We start from the raw sequence: 25,050 nt of genomic DNA, 5'->3' as shown, positions 1-25,050 counted from the left end.
AGGTAGGTAGGGCGGTAGGACTGTTGGTCGGTAGGACTGTTGGTCGGTAGGACGGTCGGTAGGCTGACAGACAGACAGACAGATAGATAGATAGATAGATAGATAGATAGATAGATAGATAGATAGATAGATAGATAGATAGATAGATAGATAGATAGATAGATAGATAGATGTTTGCTGTGACGTGTCACGAGCCACACTCCCCTCTTCTGGAGTCGTGACCGCCTCTCCCTCCCACCTCCTTACGTCTATGTGACGTAACGTCCCGCCTCCATCTGCCCTCCACGGTAACCACAGGCATCTCCATCATGATCCTCGTCATCATCTCCCTCCTCCTCACTGGCGGCGACAACAGCAGCAAAAGGCAGAGTGCACTTCACAGCCGAGTGTCGTCACGCGACGTAAGCCTGTTATGGACGAGCGGCGGGGTCTCTGAGCATCCAGGCGGGCATCATGCCAACTGCGCTGGGCAGTGGCAGGGGGGAACTTTCCTTTGGCTTTTTGCTGCACCTACGCTTGTTATCTCAGGTGAGGAATAGCATTATCTATGGGAAGGCCAGTTGTGAGTCTGTGTCTGTGTTTATATAAAGTGTCCTTGAGAGCGTTGAAAGGCGCTTAAAATGTAATGTATTATTATTATGACTATTATTATTTTTATTAAGGATTTATTTATTATTTTATGTTTATTTTTATTTTTACTTATGTGTGTGCGTGCGTTTGTATGACAAGTCTTGTGAGGACCACTAACATTTTATACCATGCGCAGTGAGGACATTTTTGACACGTTCATTCTAAAGGCTTCAATAGGGTCTATATATGCATCTGTTAAAGTTTCAGAAAGGTCCTCACAAATTCACCCAAAATGATTTTTTTGGTGTGTATTTTCATTTCACTTGGATACACATGCTTTTTACTCACTGTGTGTGTGTTTATGTGTGTGTGCGTGGTTAATTTGGACTCGTTTCAACTTTGATAGTTAAAAGGCAGAGTGTAGACTGCAAGGTTAAAATTGCCATCAATCAGGCTCCACAAATAACCCGCACAAGCCATCTGCACACTTGACGCAAAAAGCTATCAACCCAGCTAAACAGAACACAATTGATGAGGAACTAGATAAAATTATGGCAGAGAAAGCACCTCCAAGGGATCATTCGTCAAGATGGTGAAAGAAGAAGGCTACGTTCCTCATCAAGTGTTTAATGCTGATGAAAGCGGCCACTCCATTCCATCAAGCCGTCAACGACCATCACAAAGGTCAATAAAATGACTTTATTATACAGTACAGTTTATTTCTTTAATTACAATACCATAGCACATTTATTATACATAAAATAAGGCATATTTTGTGTAGTTTTAAGGCTGAGAGAATTAGAAAGTAGAAAATTATGTTTTATGGGGAACGCATTATTCTCATTTTAATGCTTTCCTATGGGAAATTATTTTTTGGAATACACACTTTTCACCTTACACACTCTGTCTGGGAAGCAATTAAGTTCGTAAGCCAAGGTGTCAGTGAATACTATTAAAAAAATAAACGGCTGGCTAGCATACGTGCCTTTGAGTATCGAGATTATGGCTTCGAATACGGGTTTTGGCCTTCCTGTGCAGAGTTTGCATGTTCTCTCCGTGCTTCTGTCGGTTTTCTTAGGGTACTCACATTCCAAAAACACGCACGGCGGGTCACCTGAACATTATATTGCCCCTGCTCCAACATGATTTATGATTTGATAATTTTTTTGGGGGGGTGGGATTATTATTATTCATCAATATTTTATTCTTTTTCTTCATATGACACTTGCTATATTTCTTAGTCCATAGTGTCTTAAATGAGCAATAATTATCCAGCAGATAAATATGTTTTGATATGAACTATCCAGCAAATTTCAGATATTTGAAGAATGAAATATTTCTTTCTGCAGCTTGTTGCTTGTTGTTTTCCTTCGGAGGGTTGTGGTTGTCCCCTCGTGGCTTGATCTGTTCATCAGGGTATTGCGACACCAGTTTATACTTTGAGATGTTAGTGCAGGGCCCTTTGTGTTATTGAGACTGAGAATTGTAAACTTTTTATTTATGTATTTATTTGGTTGTGTATTTAGTGATGTATTTATTTATGCATTTAGTTATGTATTTATTTATGAATTTAGCTATGTATTTACTTATGCATTTACATATTTATTTACACATTTATGTATTTATTTATGCATTTATGTATGTATTTATGCATTCATGTATTTATTTATGCATTCATTTATGCATGTATTCATTTATTTATACATTTATTTACACATTTATTTCTGCATGTATGCATTTATTTATGCATTTATGTATGCATTTATTTATGCATTTATTTATGCATTTATGTATTTATTCATGCATTTAGGTATTTATTTATGCATTTATTTATGCATTTATGTATTGATTTCTGCATGTATTCATTTATTTATGCATTCATGTATTTATTTATGCATGTATTTATGTATTTATGTATGCATTGATTTATGCATTTATTTATGCATTCATGTATTTATTTATGCATTTATTTATGCGTTTATTTATGCATGTATATATTTAATTATGCATTTATGTATGCATTTATGTATTTATTCATGCATTTAGGTATTTGTTTATGCATTTATTTATGCATTTATGTATTGATTTCTGCATGTATTCATTTATTTATGCATTCATGTATTTATTTATGCATGTATTTATGCATTTATGTATGCATTGATTTATGCATTTATTTATGCATTCATGTATTTATTTATGCATTTATTTATGCGTTTATTTATGCATGTATATATTTAATTATGCATTTATGTATGCATTTATATATTTATTTATGCATTCATGTATTTATTTATGCATTTATTTATGCGTTTATTTATGCATTCATGTTTTTATTTATGCATTTATTTATGCGTTTATTTATGCATGTATATATTTAATTATGCATTTATTTATGCATTCATGTATTTATTTATGCATGTATTTATTATGCATTGATTTATGCATGTGTGCATTTAATTATGCATCTATTTATGTATTTATGTATTTATTTATGCATTTATTTTTGCATTTAGGTATTTATGTATGCGTAACCCCAGCCTCTACTGTAGCGACTTATATAATGTGTATAATGTAAAATTGATATATTTTTATAATTATATAAAACTTTTTGTCCAGTATGCCTTATACAGTATATGAAAATACACCATTCATTGGGGGTGTGCCTTATACTCACTCCGGTGTGCCATATACACCGGAAAATACGGTATATAAGAATGTAAGAAAGTGGACTACCTTGAGAAAAGCCACACAAGCAGAAGATGACAGCAGAAGGCGAAAGATGTAGAGGTGGTTTCAAGCAGTATGACTCACAATGACTAATATCTTCTTTTCTTATCATTCACCTGCGCATTTGTAACTAACGGAGTCCGGTTGTGACGTTTACCTTCGATGCATTGGTTTGCGTAGAGTGTTGCGTAGAGTTTTGCTACTGCGCGTGTGCGCGCACCATCACTCACTGTTCATGACGGACGTCAACTACCCACAGTTCTTCTCATCATGCTTTGTTTTAACTTGTGTGCGCAGGTAATAAGAGGCCAACACAGCTGTGCCAAAGATATTTGGGGGGTAAGGACCTACTTTTGATTGTATCGGATATTTTAGACTTTTACGAGTCATGGTTATGTTTTGTTTGACTTTTGAGGCACAAACTTGGTGGGGCTAGTTGTTAACAGAAGTGTCTTGAAACAGAGGTCCCCAACCCCCGGGCCGCGGACCGGTACCGGTCCGTGGGTCATTTGGTACCGGGCCGCGCAGAAAGAATAAATAATTTCCGTTTTATTTATTATCTGAGTCCGAACTATGTTTTATTTTGAAAAATGACAAATTCCCAGATTACATCCGTCTATGACTTACTCTTGACGCATGTCAAAACGCTTGTCTAGGTCACGTGATACATACCGCTAAAATTAGCCCACCATAAGCTAGCAAAATGAGTTGTTGTATTTATTCGCCGGTCCGTGAAAATATTGTCTGACATTAAACCGGTCCGTGGCGCAAAAAAGGTTCGGGACTACTGTCTTAAAGGACAACCATTTCAGACACCATTTTTTTGTTTCCTAACTGACAAAAACGTTTGATAGCATCTAAAATACCCAAAATACGCAGGCTGATATTTTTAGTCAAATGCAAAACACCAATAAAAATGAATTAAAGTGTCTCAAAACTGCCACAAAATGAGCTCGGAACGGGGCAGATTCAGAAAGCCCCGCCCCCTTGTTCGTGACGTCACTATGGGTCACACACTGCCATGCTCCAGAATCAAAACAATGGCTTCAGAGAGTTCAGATTCAGAGATGATGCCTTCTTGTTACTCATCCAGTTATGAATATGATTCAAATAGTTCTGAAGAGGAAAGCATAAATGTTTGCAATCGATTAAAGAAGTCCTTCCGGATCAATTTGATCCGTCTGCAAGCGATGAAACCGGTGAAGATCTGGACTCCGATGTAGCGCCCAGAAAATGCACAAGATGGCGCTCAAGCTGCGTTTCGTGAGAGTATTTGCTGACGGCTGGCGACCCGGCCGCCATGTTGGACTTCATTTTGTTTTTTTTGTGATCCAACAGGACATGACTCAGTCGTGGCCTTCCCAACAAGCCTTAGCGGGTGACCAAGGAATCTTTTTCAACCCTACGGTAGGTTTTATATTTTTAACTTGTTGTTTCTTGGCAATCTCATTCGTATTATCATATTTCGGACATCCCTTCTCTTGAAAAGGATGGAACACAGCCAACAACAGAACAAAGGCAAGGTATCCGTCCCCATGTTGGAATTTACATGTTTAAAACACCTCGTCATGACGAAATATGCCTTGTCCATGTGTCCCTACCAAAGGTCGGGGGGATGCTCAGCCACGAATGACCCAGCATCCCCATGTGGCGCCTCACAAGTCGTAAGTGGAACACCAGGAAGCATAAATCACGGCAGCTTCTTAAAACCTCAAAGGCGGCGTGACATAAAGACAAATGTTGGCGTAGAACTCAGGGGTCAACAACTTTTTTTGAAATTGAGAGCGACTTCTTGGATACTGATAATCATAATAATAATACATGACATTTTAAGCGCCTTTCAAAGCTCTCAAGGACACTTTACAGTCACAGACAAGCATAGGTACTATCATAAATAAAATACAATCACAAATAGAATACAATAAATAAAATACAGTCATAAATAGAAACAAGAGAGAGCGACACAGAAAATGCAATTTTAAATAGGTGGCTTTTGAGATGGGATTTGAAGGTGGGAAGAGAATACCAATGTTGGGAGGAAGTGAGTTCCAGAGTTTGGGGGTAGAGCAGCTGAAAGCCCTGTCCCCCATCGTGCTGCGACGGGCAGGAGGGGGGGCACACAGAGGTGGAGGGAGGAAGAATATCTGAGGGAATGCCATGGGTCACACACTGCCTTGCTCCAGAATCAAAACAATGGTTTCAGATTCGGAGAAGATGCTTTCTTGTTACTCATCCAGTTATGAATATGATTCAAATAGTTCTGAAGAGGAAAGCATACATGTTTGCAATCGATTAAAGAAGTCCTCCCGTATCAATTCGAGCCATCTGGACTCCAATGTAGCACCCAGAAAATGCACAAGATGGCGCACAAGCTCCGTTGGAAATGGGCTGATTTGTCTGCTGGGTGTCAACTAGTATCAAATAGTATCTTGGTGCAACACACAACGATTCACCAACGCGTTATTTATGTGTTTTCCTTCTAATTTCGCTATCAACACGGATCAACACGAAGTTTTCAGACCAAACAAAGTACCCAAAATGCATCGTGTGACGTTCCCTCGGTGACGTCACATCAGGAATCGTCACCAACTCAAAAACAAGACTTCCTGAATAATTAGTGTGTGTCTTAAAAGGTAAAATATAGCTATATGCGGTGGAATCTTTGTAAAATACGCGCAGTAGAAGTCATTTGAAGCGATTTTACAAATTATGGACACAACTTGTCCAGAGGTGTCGGTTGTCCTTTAAATCATAAACCTGTCTTGGGTAATTTGTGTCCCACTCGCACTAAATCAACAAGCAGCTATAAAAGAAAGAACATTGTGGACGTCACAGATGAGAGTCATCAAGCAATGTCAGGACCCGATGAGTGCGGCATTACTGAACAATGACAGCTATGCAAATGATGCGGAGAGTCATCAAGTGGAATAAAGTAAACATGTTGTGAAAAGAACATCAATCTCTAGTTGCAAAAGTAGATTTTTTTTTGATTATTGAAAAGAGACGGTTGTCACTATGTTAGCAATAATTGTTCTAATTTTATGCCCCCGCCCCTTTTTTCTAGGATGCTTGTTGACGATTTAAGATTAAGCAGCGACGAGGATGATGTGCAAAAGGTATTTAGTACTCATTGCCAATACAGTGATACCTCGGTTTACGAACCCCTTCGCTTACGAACGTTTCGGTTTACGAACGTTGCATTGATGAAAATTTTACCTTGGCATACAAACTATTTTTTGGGATACAAACATAGCTGCCACAATGACTGATGTGTCCTCCGCGAACGAGCCCGTTATAACAACAAAATGGCAGCCGACTCTTTTTGTCATCTGTACAATCGCCTCCAGTCTTCGGGTAAAGCCACGTGATTGGTCAAGAATGCAGCAGTGAGGGGAGGTGGTTTACACATTAAAGAGACAGGCAGACGGCACAGAGAGTGAGAGTGATAAAATTGATAGAAAACAGTGACATTTGGACTCGTTTCAACTTTGATAGTTCAAAGGCAGAGTGTAGACTGCAAGGTTAAAATTCCCATCAATCAGGCTCCACAAATAACCCGCACAAGCCATCTGTACACTTGATGCAAAAAGCTATCAACCCAGCTAAACAGAACACAATTGATGAGGAACTAGGTAAAATTATCGCAGAGAAAGCACCTTCAAGGGATCATTCCACAAGATGGTGAAAGAAGAAGGCTACGTTCCTCATCAAGTGTTTAATGCTGAGGAAAGCGGCCACTCCATTCCATCAAGCCATCAACGACCATCACAAAGGTCAATAAAATGACTTTATTACACATGACAGGTTATTTATTTAACTATAATACCATAGCACATTTATTATACATAAAATAAGGTATATTTTGTGTAGTTTTAAGGCTTAGAAAGTTGGAAATTATGTTTTATGGGGACCTGGGAACGGATTATACTCATTTTAATGGTTTCCTATGGGAGATGAATTTTTGGGATACACACTTTTCGCCTTACACATTCTGTCTAGGAACCAATTAAGTTCGTACGGCAAGGTATCACTGTATGTTCAGGTAACCTGTGTTGGTTTATACAGAAAAATAAACATTTAATAAAATATATGCTCTATAAAGATGTACATGTACAACTGGAGAGAATACGACATATGTTACTACAAAAATGTTCGGATGTACCATTGTTTGTAACTCGAATGTTCGTAAGTAGGGGATCAATGTTCAATTAGAAACATATGTATATTCTGCTGCTATGACAAGGATCAGTCATTTCAAGTTTTTTTGTTGTTGTTTGTTTTTGCTTTGTGCCCCTCAAGGAAAACCGTGAATCAACTTCCTGGGAGGAAAACAGGTATTCATCCAACACATTTTTTGCTCTAACATTGATTGTATGTGCCCTACTGCATACATGTTAAATTTCATAAATCATAAATCTGAAGATTTGTAAAATGACTTTAAATGACGTCTACTGAGCACATTTTAAAAAGATTCCACGTCATATAGCTATATTTTACGTTTTAAGACTCGCGCTGAATATCCAGGAAGTCGTTTTCGAGTTGATGACGATCCCCTAAGTGACGTCACGGAGGGAACACCCGTGACCGAGAAAGCGACACACAATGCATTTTGGGTACTTTTTTTTCATCTGAAAATACAGTGTTGATCGCAAAATCAGAAGAAAAACTACATACATAACGTGATGATAAATCGTGTGGAAGTCAATTGCAGTAACACACATAATAATATCGCTATCTAGCTGGCTCGCTATTAATTCTGTAGCTAACTAGATATTAGCTATATAGCTAGTTACATAATATTAGCTATATAGCTAGCTTGCTTTTAATCTATTTGAGTTACTTCCGGGTTGAGTGGCTGCCGCTGCTCACCCACAGAAAAACTTATTCTGTGACTGTAAAGTGACCTTAAGAGTTTTGAAAGGCGCTATTATTATTATTATTATTATTATTATTATTATTATTATTATTATTATTATTATTATGTGTAAGTTTACACAAATTCCCAGCGGACAAATCAGCCATTTCCAACGCCGTTTGTGCGCCATTTTGTGCATTTTCTGGGCGCTACATTGGAGTCCAAACGGCTCGAATTGATCCGGAAGGACTTCTTTAATCGATTGCAAACATGTATGCTTTCCTCTTCAGAACTATTTGAATCATATTCCATAACTGGATGAGTAACAAGAAAGCATCTTCTCCCAATCTGAACTCTGTGAACCATTTGTTTTGATTCTGGAGCAAGGCAGTGTGTGACCAATAGTGACGTCACGAACAAGGGGGCGGGCCTTTCTGAATCGCGCCATTTCTGAGTGCATTTTGTGGTAGTTTTGGGACACTTTAAGTCATTTTTATTGGTGTTTTTCACTTGACTACAAATATCAGCCAGCTTTTGGCTTTTTTTTAATGTTCATATCTCCATAAAAGGAGCACTTTTACTTTTATAACCCTTTCCTTTCTGTTGGTGTGTGTATGTGCGACTGACAGCCGGTCACGCAAAAATGTCAGGAGGACGAGACATTCCAGCTCAGACTCCTTGCAATCCCACTCTAGCGTGGAGTCGGTCAGCCTTCATTCCCGAAGCTCCAGCCCAGCTGCTTGGCCCGCAAACACGCAATCCCCATGTAGTAGTAACAAGGAGGTAAGTACTCCTTCTACCTCTCCTTGTCTTTTTGTTTGTTTGTTTCTACTATCCGTTGGCCTGATCATGTGGGAGCGGTTAGCCTGGAGGCGCTTGTGACGGCAGGTGTGGGATTGACGGAGAAAGGAGGAATGCAAGTGTGAGTTTCGAAAGGGAAAAATAAAAGGCGGAGGAAGTAGCGTCTTGTGTCGTTCAGCGGTAGCTTTGGGAATTAGTGCCTGGGTGTCATGTCAACAGGCTCAGTCTAACGAAACAAAAAGCCCTCAGGAAGGGAAGTCATGTTGACATCAGACATAACAACAGCACACGCTAACATGGAGTAGACGGACGTTCGTTTTCTAAAATTAGGGTTGTGGGTATTCTATCCCATCTGATTTTGGACACAGATTGGGGGAAAGGACTGGAGTGATAATAATAATAATAATACAATAATAATACAATAATAATAATATATTTCATTTATAAGCGCCTTTCAAAACTCTCAAGGTCACCTTAAAAACTAACTAACTAGGTAACTTCATCAAGCTGACTTTGACTTTTAGTGACAGGATAAGTTTTTAGATATAAAGCTAGCCAGTCAGCTAGTAGAGAGCTAATAGATAGCCAACAGATAGCTAGCTATATAGGTAGTCACCTACACTGTAGATAGCTCTATAGCTAATAGCTAGCTAGCTAGCTAGATCGTTAGTTAGCTAATACACTGAATGTCACTATTAAATACAGATAGAAATTTAGCTAGGCAGCTAGTAGATAGCCAACAGATAGCTAGCTAGATAGCTATCCACCTACATAGTTCTATAGTTAATAGCTAGCTAGCTAGATAGTTAGTTAGCTAATACACTGAATGTCACTATTAAATACACAGATATATCTAGATATCTGGCTCGCGAGCACATAGCTAATAGATAGCCAACAGATAGCTAGATAGATAGCCAGCCACTTAGATAAGACAGTCGGCTACTATACTGAATGTCACAAATTAAATCAATAATAATAGTAATAATAATAATAATAATAATAATAATAATAATAATTGTAGTCACAACTAACATGGACAAAAGGCAAATGCTGCCTCCTCGAGGAAAGGGAAAACATTGCCAGAGGTCTGACCAGTGCTTTATTGGCACCCCTGCAAGAAAAAGCAAAACCGGAACAAATTCCACTTTTCAATTCCCGAATAATATCCCATTTGATTTAAGGAATACCAAATGCATATTATACCCTAGGACTGGTTGCCCTTGGAAACCCGTCCTGGGATGGATTTCATCGTTAGGCCTTCAGTAGTGCTACGCCTGATTCAATCCAGAGTGAAAAAAAGTTTGGTGTGATTTACGACCATTAATTCGGTTGTCTTTTTAGAGACGGCACATTTTCTTCTTTGTAAAATCTGGATAAATATTCCAGTTCAGTAGTTTTTTTTAATGGCTAAATGGAGCTGGATACTTTTTCCACGGGTTAGATTGTTAGTGTTGATGTGTTAAGCATGGTATAAGGTGGAATCCTGTGGAGAGTGGTGGTCTGCTTTGAGATGCTTGGTATGTGGGATGTGGGGGAGTGCGAAGGGGCAACCTTGTCCTCTTTCATGAAAGCAAGACCCTGTAGATGCCCCAGCATGCAACACATTGGGCCTCTATGGCAAAAAAAAAAATGGGGAATGGAGTTTATGTGAGGCTGTGGATGCGTGGAGTAAGTGGGGGGTGGAGGGGGGTCGCCCATATGTTTTTCATTTACCCCGAGTGTCTCCGAAAGGACGAGACGGGGGTTGGAGCTTTGCAAGCAGCAAGCCCTGAGTTACAGGTACGAAAGTAGGTAGGGTGGGCCAGAAGAAAAGAAAAAAGGGGAGGGGAGTCCAGACAGTACAAGCGATGTAGTGTCTTCCACTGGAAAGAGTTCGAGGGATGTGGCGGGGAAGAAGGGGGGGGTGCTCGCTGTTTGACTTCAGGAGTGGAAGTTTAATATTAGCGCCGCTGCTCCACTGCCAGCGGGAAGGAAGAAGCCAAGAGAAGGCGTCAGACTGAGCGAGACGGGTTTGCTCCGCAGTTGTAAGTATTTTTCCGGTAACTTTTTTCGGGACTGTATTCACACGTATGGTTGTTTGCAGTGTCACTCATTTGCAAACACTGCGTCGTTTGACGGCTTTGGACAAGGTTGTCTAATTGTCAGCCCATATATGAAGTTGAGGAAAAGCAGTAGCGACATTTAGTTGTTGTATTACAATGTCATTGTTATGACTCTGAAATCTGAATCCAGTGATCCAGATTCTTGTCTCTGTGGAACTTAGTTGGTGTTTATGTGGAACTTCCTTTGACAAATTGGCGTTTTCGTGTTTATTATGTTTGTTAACGTCATGATAAGTGCCTTGCATGCTGGGTCCAAGAGGATTTATTTCCGATGAGTCAAATTGCTAACCATCCTGGCGCAAACAACCTTATGGGTTATGTGTTTATGTCTTGCTTTTAGAACAAATATTCACTGTGGTACTGGTAATGGGCAGCCAGCTGGTATGGAATGTACTCCCGCTGCGCAGATTTGTTTGAAGTGTCTTCTTTTTTCAAAAGTTTAATAGAACATTGACAGTATGCCTTTGATTTTGTCAAGACTGGATCCAGTTTAGCTTTTATGTGCAATGGTAATTATTACGGTTCCAAACGAATTATACTCTGACGTTTCTCTCAATGGTTCCTGCAGACCGATCCCTCCACGAGTGCTCAGTGGCAATTGGATAAGTGGCTGAAGAAGTCTCAGAAAAAGGCAGCTCATAGAGACCATTATCCCACCCGTAGCATTCCTGGAAACTCACCCACTCCGCACACACTCCAAGCGCCGTCTCCGGCAAGATGCTGGGACAGCAATCAGGAATACAGCCCTAGCCAGAGCCCCATCCCCAGCCCGCAGTTGAACTACAGGCCCGGAACCCCCTTGCTGAGTCCGGACTCCAGCTTCTGTCCAAGCCCGCTCCCCAGCACCTGCCCAAGTCCGAGCAATAGCAGGTACAGTCACACCGTAAGTCCAGTTCCAAGTGTATTCCCAAGTCCGTGCGGGAGCCCGAGAGCGCAGCATAGCCCAAAGCCAAATCAGAGACATCCTCAATTAAGTCCCACTTTATCTCCTTTGGGGGGTTACCACTACCCTAAGCTTAAAAGCGATCTGTACCCAGAACCACATCCCCACAGCACAAAAGTTAGGTTAAAGATTGACCCATTGTCCAACTCTGATGCCAAAACCAAGCACACAAATAGCACAGAGCTACTCCCTCATCAGCACAGGCCCAATGCAAGGTCCACGGAATACACAGAGCACAGACAAAACAAATCCAAAGCCGTTTTAAACAGCAGTGATGGTCAAAGAGCACAGAATCATTCCCATTCAAGCACTCAAAAGCCACCCAAACACACATCACAAAACGAGGAGGTCCAGAGGAGCCGACCCAGCCACAGCTCCCACCACAGGACTCGACCTCCAGTTCAACACAGTTCTCAACACCATCTTCCAATTGGCCGTGAAACAAGCGCCGGTCAAATTCCGATCGCTAAAACTGCCGGTCATAATCAATCCAGACCAGCTCCTAACTTACAACCGTGGGCCAAGTCGAGTGCTCTTCATGTGAATTCTTGTACAACAACGCACAAGCAAACCTGGGCCAAGAAACGCGAGGTGGTCCTCAGAGAAGTTCCCCAAACCGAAGTTGAAGGGAGCAAAGACAGAAAGAGAGAGGACAGAAGGAGGACAGAGGAAAGAAAGGACGACAGTAGGCTGGCGGAGGAGCAGCTCCTGAGACATCGCTGGATCCAGAGTTCTACAGAAGAGGAGGAAGAGGAGGTGGTCATTGTCGAGAAGCACCGGAGGAGGCCTCGGGACAAAAAACACATTCGTGAGTGCCAAACAATCCGATTCAAAGAGCGACAGCTTCATCAGGATCCCGCGCAACCCGGAAGAAGAAACGAGAAACAGACAAAGCAGCGTGGCTCTTCATCTTCACCCAGCCCTCCTACTCAAGGACAGTCTCCATCGTCCTTTGCTTCATCAAATTCTGATTCGGAGCACCAGACACATGTCTCCAAGGTTCCGGCTGACTCAACTTCACTACAGAGACTCAGGAGGAGATGCCAAAACAGCTCCAGTCGACAATTTGCCAGTAAATCCAGGGAAAAAACCTCAGAGAGCACAACCACGAGGCAGCAGCGTAAGACCAGGCACCGACTCTACACTTTGGTCCCGTTCGGGCGGACCGAGCAAGCCGCAGTCCCTTCCCAACGTGGACTAAGAAACCTGGTGGTGCACATAGACCTCTGTCTCCTCAAGAGGGTCCCGGATTGCGCTGGGAATTGTACCTTCAAAGCCACTACCTCTTCCTCCTCCTCCTCGTCCTCTTCTTCTTCGAAGAAAAAAGACAAGCACACTGAGGCTATGAAACATCTGCGTATGCCAGATGCTGTCTCCAAAGACAGCAAAAGAAAACGCAAGGTACCCATTCACTTTCTAAATAATAACAATAATATTTATTATTAGTATTACTATACATTCAATTTATAAGCGCCTTTCAAAACTCTCAAGGTCACTTTACAGTCACAGGATAAAAACAAAAATGTTTTTCTCCGCGTGAGCAGCGGCAACCAGACGCACCAGGGTTTACTCAACCCAGAAGTAACCAATTAGTATTCCGATGCAGTTTTTAGCAATTTTGTTAGTTAGTTAGTTACAATGACATTTTAGTTGACTGAAAATTGACTTTTTGCTTGAAACTAGATAGAATTAAGACTTTAAGTATCGTGCTAAATATATACATTCTATATATAAAACAAGTATATACAGTATTGGATTGGATTTGCCTTTATTAGTCTCGCAGTGGAGGAATTTACATTTCACAGCAGCAAAGTTATGAAAGGAATGAAAGTAGAAAAACAAAATACAGGAGCTGCTGGAAAGGCAGCCACCATATATAAAAATATGTTTCGATGTCACTTCTCTTACTTACTTACTTATTACTTACATTTATCTCAATGAGCAAACATTCATTTACAGTCGTTGCCATATTTGCTACCTCGCTAAACTAAAATCATGAGTTGGATTACAGCGCCACCTGCGGCTACGATGTGTATTGGCATCCTACCAACGTATTTTCACGCAGGATTTGTAAACGTTTATATATTATAAAACGTTAATATAAAGACTAATATCAATCATTCATTTACAGTCGTTGCCATATTCGCTACCTCGCTAAACTAAAATCATGAGTTGGATTACAGCGCCACCTGCGGCTACGATGTGTATTGGCATCCTACCAACGTATTTTCACGCAGGATTTGTAAACGTTTATATATTATAAAACGTTAATATAAAGACTAATATCAACCATTCATTTACAGTCGTTGCCATATTTGCTACCTAGCTAAACTAGAATCATTAGTTGGGTTACAGCACCACCTGCGGCTTCGATGTGCAATGACAGCCCTCCAACGTATTTTCAAGCAGGATTTGTAAACGTTTATATATTATAAAACGTTAATATAAAGACTAATATCAACCATTCATTTACAGTCGTTGCCATATTTGCTACCTAGCTAAACTAGAATCATTAGTTGGGTTACAGCACCACCTGCGGCTTCGATGTGCAATGACAGCCTGCCAACGTATTTTCACGCAGAAAGATTTGTAAACGTTTATATAAAACGTCAATAGACAAACTAATATCAACCAATATATTTTTGCGGTGTGATTGAATTATTAACAAACGACAAAAATGGAATTCAAATCTTACCAATGTCGAATTCTTCACTCGAGTCCAGTTTCTCCAGGACGTAGAGTACCTAGAGTAATTTTGTGTAGGTATAAGTAATTGGAAACTTCCACCACAGTCCTCAACCAAATTAACATCATGGAAGGTAACGCTGCGAATGCTATTAAACTATTCTCGTTGAAGAAGAGAGTATGTTCGAGAAATGGCACAGTAAATGAAATAAATCGTCCTCAATCCACCTCATAATTCAACAGGGATGCATGTAGTTTCATTTACCCATGGTGCATTGGTGTACGTATTTACATCGAACGACATCGACGGTTGCAAAATGGAGCGAGAGAACAGAAAATACGTTTAAAAACAAGCAGCAAACAAATATATTTTAGTTTTTTTTAAACAACGGAGGGTGGTGATGATTTTTTTTTTTTTTTCAGAAAACTGTTGTTAATAATTCGGATTTAGTGGTTAATGTGAGTGATATCAGAGCTGTTGCAGCACGTTGGAAATGTTAAAAGCAAATAAATGTTTCAAAGTTGACACTACTAAGAAATATTGTGTTTGTTGACTCTGTCTTTTCTGTAATACCGTGGAATATAACAATAGCACAGGATTGATTGCGTAGTAACTAAAGAAATTTTTATGTCTGAATATATTATTTGACTTGAATTAAAATTGTTTATATATTAGAAAAAAAAAGTCAAATAATGTTTTTTTTATTTGCAATATCATGCTCCAATGAATGTATTTTGGTTTATTTCAATTAGTTTTGTATACAGTGATCCCTCACTACTTCGTGGTTCACTCATTTCGGCTACAGTGCATCGCGGATTTTTTTTTCAGGGGAAAAAAAACGTTTTTTTGTTGTTGTTGTTTTTTTTTTTAATTAAGTCATGCAAATGTGTAAACAAAGTAAAAGACACCTTTTTAAATGTCCGAGATGCATCCCTGTAATTCAGTCGGTGAGTGTAACCGAGAGTTGTAAGTAGCTCTTCAACTCCAAGGTCCATCAACATGAGGAAATGCTCCTCATGGGTGAAGAAGAAAAAAGTCTGCAGGCGCTGATACTTTTTCTCAGCGTTTTATATATGTACTGTCGCCAAACATTGTCGTCTGGAGTCATTGTAATATTGCCCAATTGGATACATTGAAAGTTATGATTATCTGTTTTTTATGCCTAGTTGGAGATTGGCGTCTCAGACAAAGAAACCAAGAGGAACACGCCACATGCGAAAGACATTGCGAGTCGCACAGAATCGTCGTTGCAAGTGGCCGAGCGCAGTTTTTTAACTGAGACCGTTCATAATGGGTAAGAGTTATGATGCATTTTTTTTTTTGGGATCTGCACACACTGATCACTACACTAGGTCCATTTGTACAACCTAACGATAAGCCAAACAAATCAAGCCAAATACTGGAATCATTTCCAAATATGAGGTTCACCTCTTGTTTATGTGCGTGAGGCTTTTTCCTCATGCATTTCAAATCAACGTTAGCAGGGCTTGGGGGGGGGGGGGGGTTGTGCAGACTTATTTATCTGCTGTCTGATTTCACTAGCCAAAATTACGGTGTCAGGTTGAGACAAGATGTTGGCGGACCCCAAAAAAAGCACACCGGAGGGGGGAGCAGGGTGTAGTTGACAAATTCTATTAAACTCAACTAGGGGAAAAAATGTCTTACAACAGTCATCAGAACAAAAATGTCAAAAGTAGCAAACAAAACCACCACTAAAACATGACAAGACGAAATAAACTTGACAGGGTCAAACAAACAATGACCCAACACTTAATGGTCATGCCTGGAGTGCTTTTAACTTCCACTGATTATTAATAATAATAATAATTGTTGGGAGGAAGTGAGTTCCAGAGTTTGGGGGCACAGCAGCTGAAAGCCCTGTCCCCCATCGTGCCAACCCCTGTGCAGCTGCAGGCGGGGGCCTTACAGTGCCACCCGTTGGTCGCGAACCAAAATGTGACAACATATTTTTAATACAGTATACATTCCAATATAACACATAAGGACATTGGAACATTATACAACTCAACAAATCTTGAACAAATGATGGCAATTTCCGGCGATATTTTCCAAATGTATCCTATGCCTTTGAGGGCATCTTGTTTGTTGACAGATATTTGGAAGAGTACTTGGACAATAAACGGCCATTATCTCCCCTATCGCCACTGTCCGACAGTCCAGAGATCAGCAAACTCACATCCAAAGCAAAAAATGGCGAAGTTTATAACAAGAATGGGGATAAAAACAACGTTTCAGCAATAAAGGTAACACAAAATGACTGACACGGAATAGTGTAGCATGATTTTCTTGATAAATGTTCACTACAGTGATACCTTGGCTTACTAACTTAATTGGTTCCCAGACAGTGTAAGGCGAAAAGTGTGTATCCCAAAAATTAATTTTCCATAGGAAACCATTAAAATGAGAATAATCCGTGCACAGGTCCCCATAAAACACAATTTTCTAGTTTTCTAAGCCTTAAAATTACACAAAATATACCTTATTTTATGGATAATAAATGTGCTATGGTATTATAATTAAAGAAATAAATTGTACTATATAATAAAGTGGATTTATTTACCTTTGTGATGGCCGTTGATGAGGAACGTAACCTTCTTCTTTCACCATCTTGAGGAATGATCCCTTGTAGGTGCTTTTTCTGTGATAATTGTATCTAGTTCCTCATCAATTGTGTTCTGTTTAGCTGGGTTGATAGCTTTTTGCATCAAGTGTACAGATGGCTTGCGTGGGTTGTTTGTGGAGCCTGATTGACGGCATATTTTAACCTTGCAGTCTACACTCTGCCTTTGAACTATAGAAGTTGAAACTCCCTCACTGTTGTCTGCCTGTCTCTTTAATATTTAAACCACCCCCCTCAGTGCTGCGTTTTTGACCAATCACGTGGCTATAAGCGAAGACCGGGGGCGGGGAATAGAGGAGAAAAACAGTTGGCTGCCATTTTGTTGTTATAAGAACGGGCTCGTTCACGAACGACACATCACTCATTGAGGCAGCTCCGTGTACGAACAAAAGTTTGTATGCCAAGGTAAAATTTTTATTAATGTACCGTTGGTAAACCGAAAAGTTCGTAAACCAAGGGCTTCGTAAACCGAGGTATCACTGTACATTCATTGCAACCTAGTCATTATGGAACTGTTTATCTTTATTCCTCTTTTTCACTTGCACCTTTAGCCCAAAAAGGAGGTGGATTGTGTAAAAATGTCCAGAAAACCTTTGTCAAACTCCTGGGCTGCAGCAGGACACAGAGCAACTGTGCCAAATACAGAAACGTGAGCATTAATTGTGGAGGAGACCACATCATGAGGATTTACGAGTTGATTTGTGTATGAACCCCATTCCCCTGCCTTTCCAGGCCTCACCACGCCGAGTACTACTTACACGAAGCTAAAAGGATGAAGCATCGTGCAGACGCCATGGTGAGTTCACCAATAAACACGAAGTTTTGAGACCAAACAAAGTACCCAAAATGCATTGTGTGTCGCTTTCTCGGTCAGGGGCGTTCCCTACGTGACGTCACGTCAGGCATCGTCAACTACTGTGATGAATTTATCAGCCTGTTTCCACAGGCTGATAAATTCCTTCCATGGAGCTTAGTCGCCCTCTCCTGGCGGCTTTTTGGTGCAACACGAGGTTTTCAAACAAGTACAGAAAAATACATTGACGTGATGGAAGGACTGCTGCAATGTGTTTTTTTTTTTCGGTCAGGGGCGTTCCTTCAGTGACGTCACGTACGGACTCGTCACCAACTCAAAAACAAGACTTCCGGAATATTCAGCGCGAGTCTTAAAACGTACAATATAGCTATATGTCGTGGAATCTTTGTAAAATAGGCTCAGTAGAAGTCATTTCAAGTGATTTTAGAAATTATGGACACAACTTGTCCAGAGGCGTCGGTTGTCCTTTAAAGTAAGTAGCACAAATGAAACGATATTCATGAGAATAGTAGTAGAATATGTCACATGCTTTAGTCATTAATGGTTTATTCGTTCATTTATTTTGGGGAGAAATTATTAGTGATGGACAATTTTAGAAATCTTTTTGGAAATTTCATTGTGTGTAAGGTGAAAAGTGTGTATCCCAAAAATTAATTTCCCATAGGAAACCATTAAAATGAGAATAATCCGTTCCCAGGTCCCCATAAAACATCATTTTCTACTTTCTAATTTTCTAAGCCTTAAAACTACACAAAACAAAATTGACATGGTCTTTTCTAACGTTAGCCTCCTTCATATGTTCCAGGTGGACAAGTTGGGCAAGGCCGTGAATTACGTGGATGCTGCTCTCTCATTCATGGAATGTGGCAAAGCCATGGAGGAAGGCCCACTAGAGGCAAAATCTCCTTACACCATGTACGCAGAAACAGTGGAGCTTATAAGGTGAACGAGATATTACACTCAGAATGCCAAATACAAATTGGATTTTGGACTAGATCGGATTGGCCTTTATTAGTCTCGCAGTGGAGAAATTTACATTTCACGGCAGCAAAGTGATGAGAGGAAAGGAAAGGAAGAAGTAGAAAAATAAAATAGAGGACCTGCTGTAAAGGCATGCACTCTCGGTGCCATCTTGAAGTCAAAACTAAATCCCACATAATGTGACACAACACAAAAGACACAGGGGCGTTCCTTCAGTGACGTCACGAAGCACTTTCTGCACCCTCTTTGTTGTATGAAGCAAAAGCGTCCTTTTCACCAGTGGTGAAATGTAAATGTCTGCTACAAGTTCAATGTCGAAGGTAAACACGAAGCTGTAGCATCCATTGACGAAAAGAATCTGCCTCACATCTACTGTCTCATGTAAATCCACTTCAATTCCAAGCCGCGACAGTTCCGCAGACGCATCGGCGGTCTTTCCATTTCAGTCATTCATACAGTGATACCTCGGTTTACGAACGTTCAATTTATGAAAATTTTACCTTGGCATACAAACTATTTTTCGGGATACACACGGAGCGCCACAATGAGTGATGTGTCGTACGCGAACGAGCCCTTTCTCCTTACAAGAAAATGGCGAGGAAACATTTGAGCTATCTAGCTAGCTAGCTGCAGGCTATCTATTAGCTATCTATCTGGTTGGCTATCTAGATATTAGCTATCTATCTATCTATCTATCTATCTATCTATCTATCTATCTAGCTAGCTATCTATTAGCGAGCTGGATAGCTATTAGCTATCTAGCTAGCTTTCTATCTATTTGAGTTATTCCGGGTTGAGTGAACGCTGGCACGTGTGGCTGCCACTGCTCACCCAAAGAAAAACTTTATCCTGTGACTGTAAAGTGACTTTGAGAGTTTTGTAAGGCGCTTAGAAATGAAATGTATGATTATTATTATTATTATGAATGCGTTTACAGGTATGCAATGAGGCTAAAGAGCCACTCTGGTCCTGGAGCACGACAAGAAGACAAACAGCTGGCTGTGCTCTGGTGCGAAAGTCTGCTTCTCTCTCACCCAGAAACATCCTTCTCCAAGATCTTATTTGGAGTGACTTTCCTTTATCCTTGTACGTTCACAGTTTTCGCTGTCTCGCCCTCCTTTACTGGCAGATGTTTCGTTTGAAAAAGGATCATGCACTGAAATACTCCAAAGTACTACTCGACTACTTTAAGGTATGACAATCACAAATACAGTCTCCTTCCGGAGAGAGAGTGATCGCCCCTCCCTTACTTGAGGTAGTTGCACAGCGGGAATGACATCACTTCAAAAGAGCCTATCAGCTACTAGATATGAAAAGTGGGAGTTCACAATCAAACTAGAGATATTTAAAGGACAACCGACACCCCCGGACAAGTTGCGTCCATATTTTGTAAAAATCACTTCAAATGACTTCTACTGAGCGTATGTAGCTAGCTATATTTTACGTTTTAAGACTCACACTGAATATTCACGAAGGCTTGTTGTCGAGTTGATGACGATGCCTGATGTGACGTCACGGAAGGAACGCCCCTGACCGAGAAAGCGACACACAATGCATTTTGGGTACTTTGTTTGGTTTGAAAACATCGTGTTGATGGCGAAATTAGAAGGAAAACACATAAATAACGCAATGGTGAATCGTGTGTTGCACCAAGACTACTATTTGATACGAGTTGACAACAATTCCCAGCAGACAATTCAACCCATTTCCAACGGAGCTTGTGCGCCATCTTGTGCATTTTCTGGGGCGCTACATTGGAGTCCTGACGGCTCGAATTGATCCGGAAGGACTTCTTTAATCAATTGCAAACATTTATGCTTTCCTCTTCAGAACTACAGTAAAGTCTCGTTGTATCGATATCGGATATATCGATAGTCCCGGTTATATCGATACTATTTCTATGCACACAGAGAAAATTACATGCAAACAGGGTCGGATATATCGATAGTCCCGGTTATATCGATATTTTTTCGGACTCCCTTGAATATCGATATAACGAGACTTTACTGTATTTGAATCATATTCATAACTGGATGAGTAACAAGAAAGCATCTTCTCCGAATCTGAACTCTCTAAAGCCATTGTTTTGATTCTGGAGCAAGGCAGTTTGTGAAGGAGTATCCTGGCGTGAGGTTTCTTTCTGAATGTTGCCATTTTTTAGCTCATTTTGTGGCAGTTTTTGGACACTTTAAGTCATTTTTATTGCTGTTTTACATATGACTAAAAATATCAGCCTGCGTGTTTTGGGTATTTTAAATGCTATAAAACGATTTTCTGATGTCAGTTAGGAAACCAAAAAAATGGTGTCGGTTGTCCTTTAAATACCCCATAGTCCCACTGAAAAAAATAAAAATAAATCCCCTTCAAAAACTAAGTTGCTGTCATATTCTCCTTCCAGACATCTCCCAAAGTGCCTCTGATGCCCTCTTGCTGGAATGATACCAGAAAGTAGGTGGAGAGCAAGACGCGTACTTCAAGACACCGCCTCAAACCGCCATTGCTCACGTTTGTTTTTCTCATGCAGGGATTGTCCTCCTTCCCTCCTAGCCGATACCACCAAACACATCCAGCGGGGTTCACTTGGGGACAGTGCCTCCCCGTCACTTATAAGCATTCCTCAACGTATCCACCAGATGGCGGCAAACCACCTCAACATCACCAACAGTGTCCTCTATAGCTACGAGTACTGGGAGGTTGCAGACAACCTGGCGAAGGAGAGTAAAGGTTTGTACATTAAAGGACAACCGACATCACATTTTTGGTTTCCTAACTGACATCAGAAAAACGTTTTATAGCATCTAAAATGCCCAAAACACACAATATGATATTTTTAGTACACCAATAAAATGACTTAAAGTGTCTAAAAAGTACTTCAATTTGAAACCGGAAGTGGCCACTTTCAGAAGGTCCCGCCCCCTTGGTCGTGGTGTCACCCCAAGACGTCTTGCCTTGCTCGAGAATCAAAACAATGGCTTCAGATTAGGAAAAGATGCTTTCTTGTTACTCATCCTGTTATGAATATGATTCATAGTTCTGAAGAGGAAAGCATACATGTTTGCAATCGATTAAAGAATTTATTCCGTGCCATTTTGAGGCAATAGGGGGGGGGGTGTAGCACTAAAAAAGAGGCAGAAAATGGCGACAAAGCTCCGTGTAAGGAATTAATCAGCCCGTTTCCACAGGCTGATTAATTCCTTACACGGAGCTTTGTCGCCCTGTTCTGCCTCTCTTTGGTCCTACACGACGTTTTCAGACCAAAGTACAGCAAAATGCATTGACGTGATGGAAGGACTGCTACAATGTGTCCTTTTTTCGGTCAGGGGCGTTCCTTCAGTGACGTAGGGTGAGGACTCGTCACCAACTCGACAACAAGACTTCCTGAATATTCAGCGCGAGTCTTAAAACGTAAAATATAGCTATATAATAATACATGACATTTATAAGCGCCTTTCAAAACTCTCAAGGACACTTTACAGTCACATGATATTTTTTCTGCGGGTAAGCAGCGGCAGCCACACACGCCAGCGTTCAGCGGTGGAATCTTTGTAAAATACGCTCAGTAGAAGTCATTTTACAAATTATGGACGCAACTAGGTGTCTGTTGTCCTTTCAACATACATTCCATACAAAATATAGCACTGAAGCAACTTACGAACAAATTCACCTTATGAACGACCATTCAGAACGTATCGCGTTCGTAAATTGGGGAGCGTCTGTATACTATAACAATGTTAAATGTGTTCTACGTCCTCAGTCTCTTCAAACAATGATGTCTTCTGACCACTCGTCCACCATTTTATCCGTTATACATGTTATAAATATTTGAAAATAACTCTTTTTTTTCACTCTTCAAACAGAATTCTTCAACTACTTGAATACTCTATCCGGCCCATTGACGCTTCACAGCAGCATCGTTCATGCAGTCCAGTACACCAGGCAAGCCCTTCAGTGGATCCGGATCAGTGCCAAACTTAACTAAGGAGGAGACACTGGATCACCAAGGACAGTGTGGAGAACTTTTTTTATGAAAACTATCATGCAGAAGTGGAACAAAAGCCAGTGATTATATATGCGGAGCATTTTGGCTTCCCAGGATCATTGGTCCCACACCCTCGAAATAAGGAGATCGGAACTGTGAAGAAATAGTATTGATCGTTGCTAGGACTCATCCACTTCCTTCCTCATGAAGTGAACCCGGAAAGATGTGCATCGTGATCTGAAACCTAATTCTTTGCGTGATAAACAGGGCTCAGTTATCATCATGTCTGCACATTGCTGCACAAAGACTTTTCAAATGTGATTGTTTTTCAATATACAAAACAGTTTCTACAAACTTGCATTGTAGGCCCATGAAGAGTTAATGTTTTTTTTGTGTATATTTAAAGGACAACCGACGTCTCCCGAGAAGTTGTGTCCATAATTTGTAAAATCACTTCAAATGACTTCGACTGAGCGTATTTTACAAAGATTCCACCGCTAGCTATATTTTACATTTTAAGACTCGCGCTGAAGATTTACAAAGTCTTGTTGGCGAGTTGATGACGATGCCTGACGTGACGTCACGGAAGGAACGCCCCTGACAGAGAAAGCGACACACAATGCGTTTTGGCTACTTTGTTTGGTCTGAAAACATCGTGTTGATGGCGAAATTAGAAGGAAAACACGGGAATAACGCGATTGTGAGTCGTTGTGTGTTGCACCAAGTTTGTTGACACAAATTCCCAGCAGACAAATCAGCCCATTTCCAACGGAGCTTGGGCGCCATCTTGTGCATTTTCTGGGACGCTACATTGGAGTCCAAATGCCTCAAAATGAATTCAGAAGGACTTCTTTAATCGATTGCAAAAATGTATGCTTTCCTCTTCAGAACTATTTGAATCATGTTCATAACTGGATGAGTAACAAGAAAGCATCTTCTCCGAATCTGAAGCCATTGTTTTGATTTTAGAGCAAGGCAAGACGTCCTGGCGTGACGTCACGAACTGGGGGCGGGACCTTCTGAAAATCCTCAATTTGCAGCTTCATTTTTTTGCCGTTTTAGCACACTTGAAGTCATTTTTATTGGTGTTTTGCATTTGACTAAAAATATCAGCCGGCGTGTTTTGGGTATTTTAGATGCTATAAAACGTTTTTCTAGGGTCAGTTAAAAAACAAAAAAGTGACATCGGTTGTCCTTTAAATGTTTTTTTCAAATGTACAATATTTGTTGGATATGTTTAAGGGAAACAAATACAAAGAAATTAACTGTGATTCTCTCACTGCATTTATTTATGGTTACCTTTATGCAAAAAAAAGAAAAATACTGTTGTCGATATTGTGAAATCGGCATCTCAATATACAACATATAAACCATCATGAGCGATGTTTTTTATATTTCTTTGTTTCATATTGTGAGTTTGTACCTTTTCTTATAAAATACATCGAACAGTTATCTTATCTGTGTTGAATAAAGTAAAGCTTTGACTTGTTTTCCTTTTTAGTGGCACCCAACGATGGGCACAAATCTCTGAAGCCAAACCCAAGTCGAACGAACTTAATTGGTTCCCAGACAGAGTATGTAAGGCGAAAAGTGTGTATCCCAAAAATTAATTTCCCATAAGAAACCATTAAAATGAGAATAATCTGTTCCCAGGTCCCAGTAAAACATAATTTTCTACTTTATAATTTTCTAAGACTTAAAACTACACAAAATATACCTTGTCTTATGTATAATAAATGTGCTATGGTATTATAATTAAACACATGATGAGGAACGTAACCTTCTTCTTTCACCATCTTCCTGAATATTCAGCGCGAGTCTTAAAACGTAAAGTATAGCTATATGCGGTGGAATCTTTGTAAAATACGCTCAGTAAAAGTCATTTCAAGCCATTTTACAAATTATGGACACAACTTGTTCGGAGACGTTGGTTGTCCTTTAAGGCAAGAAC

The 25,050-nt window shown here is 40.2% G+C and overlaps 1 protein-coding gene across 4 annotated transcripts; it reads left to right on the top strand.

The window, feature by feature from the left end:
* Window positions 1-333: 333 nt before the first annotated feature.
* On the top strand, window positions 334-24,899 carry aff3 (ALF transcription elongation factor 3). Of its 4 annotated transcripts, none has more exons than XM_089003434.1 (19): window positions 334-528; window positions 3,595-3,636; window positions 4,636-4,704; window positions 4,787-4,820; window positions 4,904-4,961; window positions 6,362-6,413; window positions 7,597-7,631; window positions 8,782-8,935; window positions 11,624-13,399; window positions 15,851-15,978; window positions 16,798-16,948; window positions 17,877-17,974; window positions 18,058-18,121; window positions 18,945-19,081; window positions 20,058-20,129; window positions 20,219-20,312; window positions 21,519-21,568; window positions 21,645-21,844; window positions 22,978-24,899. In XM_089003434.1, exons 1-19 carry the CDS (start codon window positions 454-456, stop codon window positions 23,097-23,099), a joined length of 3,411 nt encoding a protein of 1,136 aa, XP_088859560.1. In that variant the 5' UTR covers window positions 334-453; the 3' UTR covers window positions 23,100-24,899. The 4 variants fall into 4 exon arrangements, with proteins under 4 accessions (XP_088859560.1, XP_088859558.1, XP_088859556.1 ...); XM_089003432.1 differs by having other exon boundaries at window positions 507-528; window positions 4,787-4,815; window positions 16,861-16,948; XM_089003430.1 differs by having other exon boundaries at window positions 507-528; window positions 4,787-4,815.
* The last annotated feature ends 151 nt before the right edge of the window (window positions 24,900-25,050 follow it).

This window comes from Hippocampus bargibanti, linkage group LG08, assembly GCF_051943395.1.
Source record: "Hippocampus bargibanti isolate YZ-2025 linkage group LG08, ASM5194339v1, whole genome shotgun sequence".
Lineage (NCBI taxonomy): Eukaryota > Metazoa > Chordata > Actinopteri > Syngnathiformes > Syngnathidae > Hippocampus > Hippocampus bargibanti.
The sequence above is the reverse complement of the archived record's forward strand: the minus strand, read 5'-3'. Positions and strand labels throughout refer to the sequence as shown.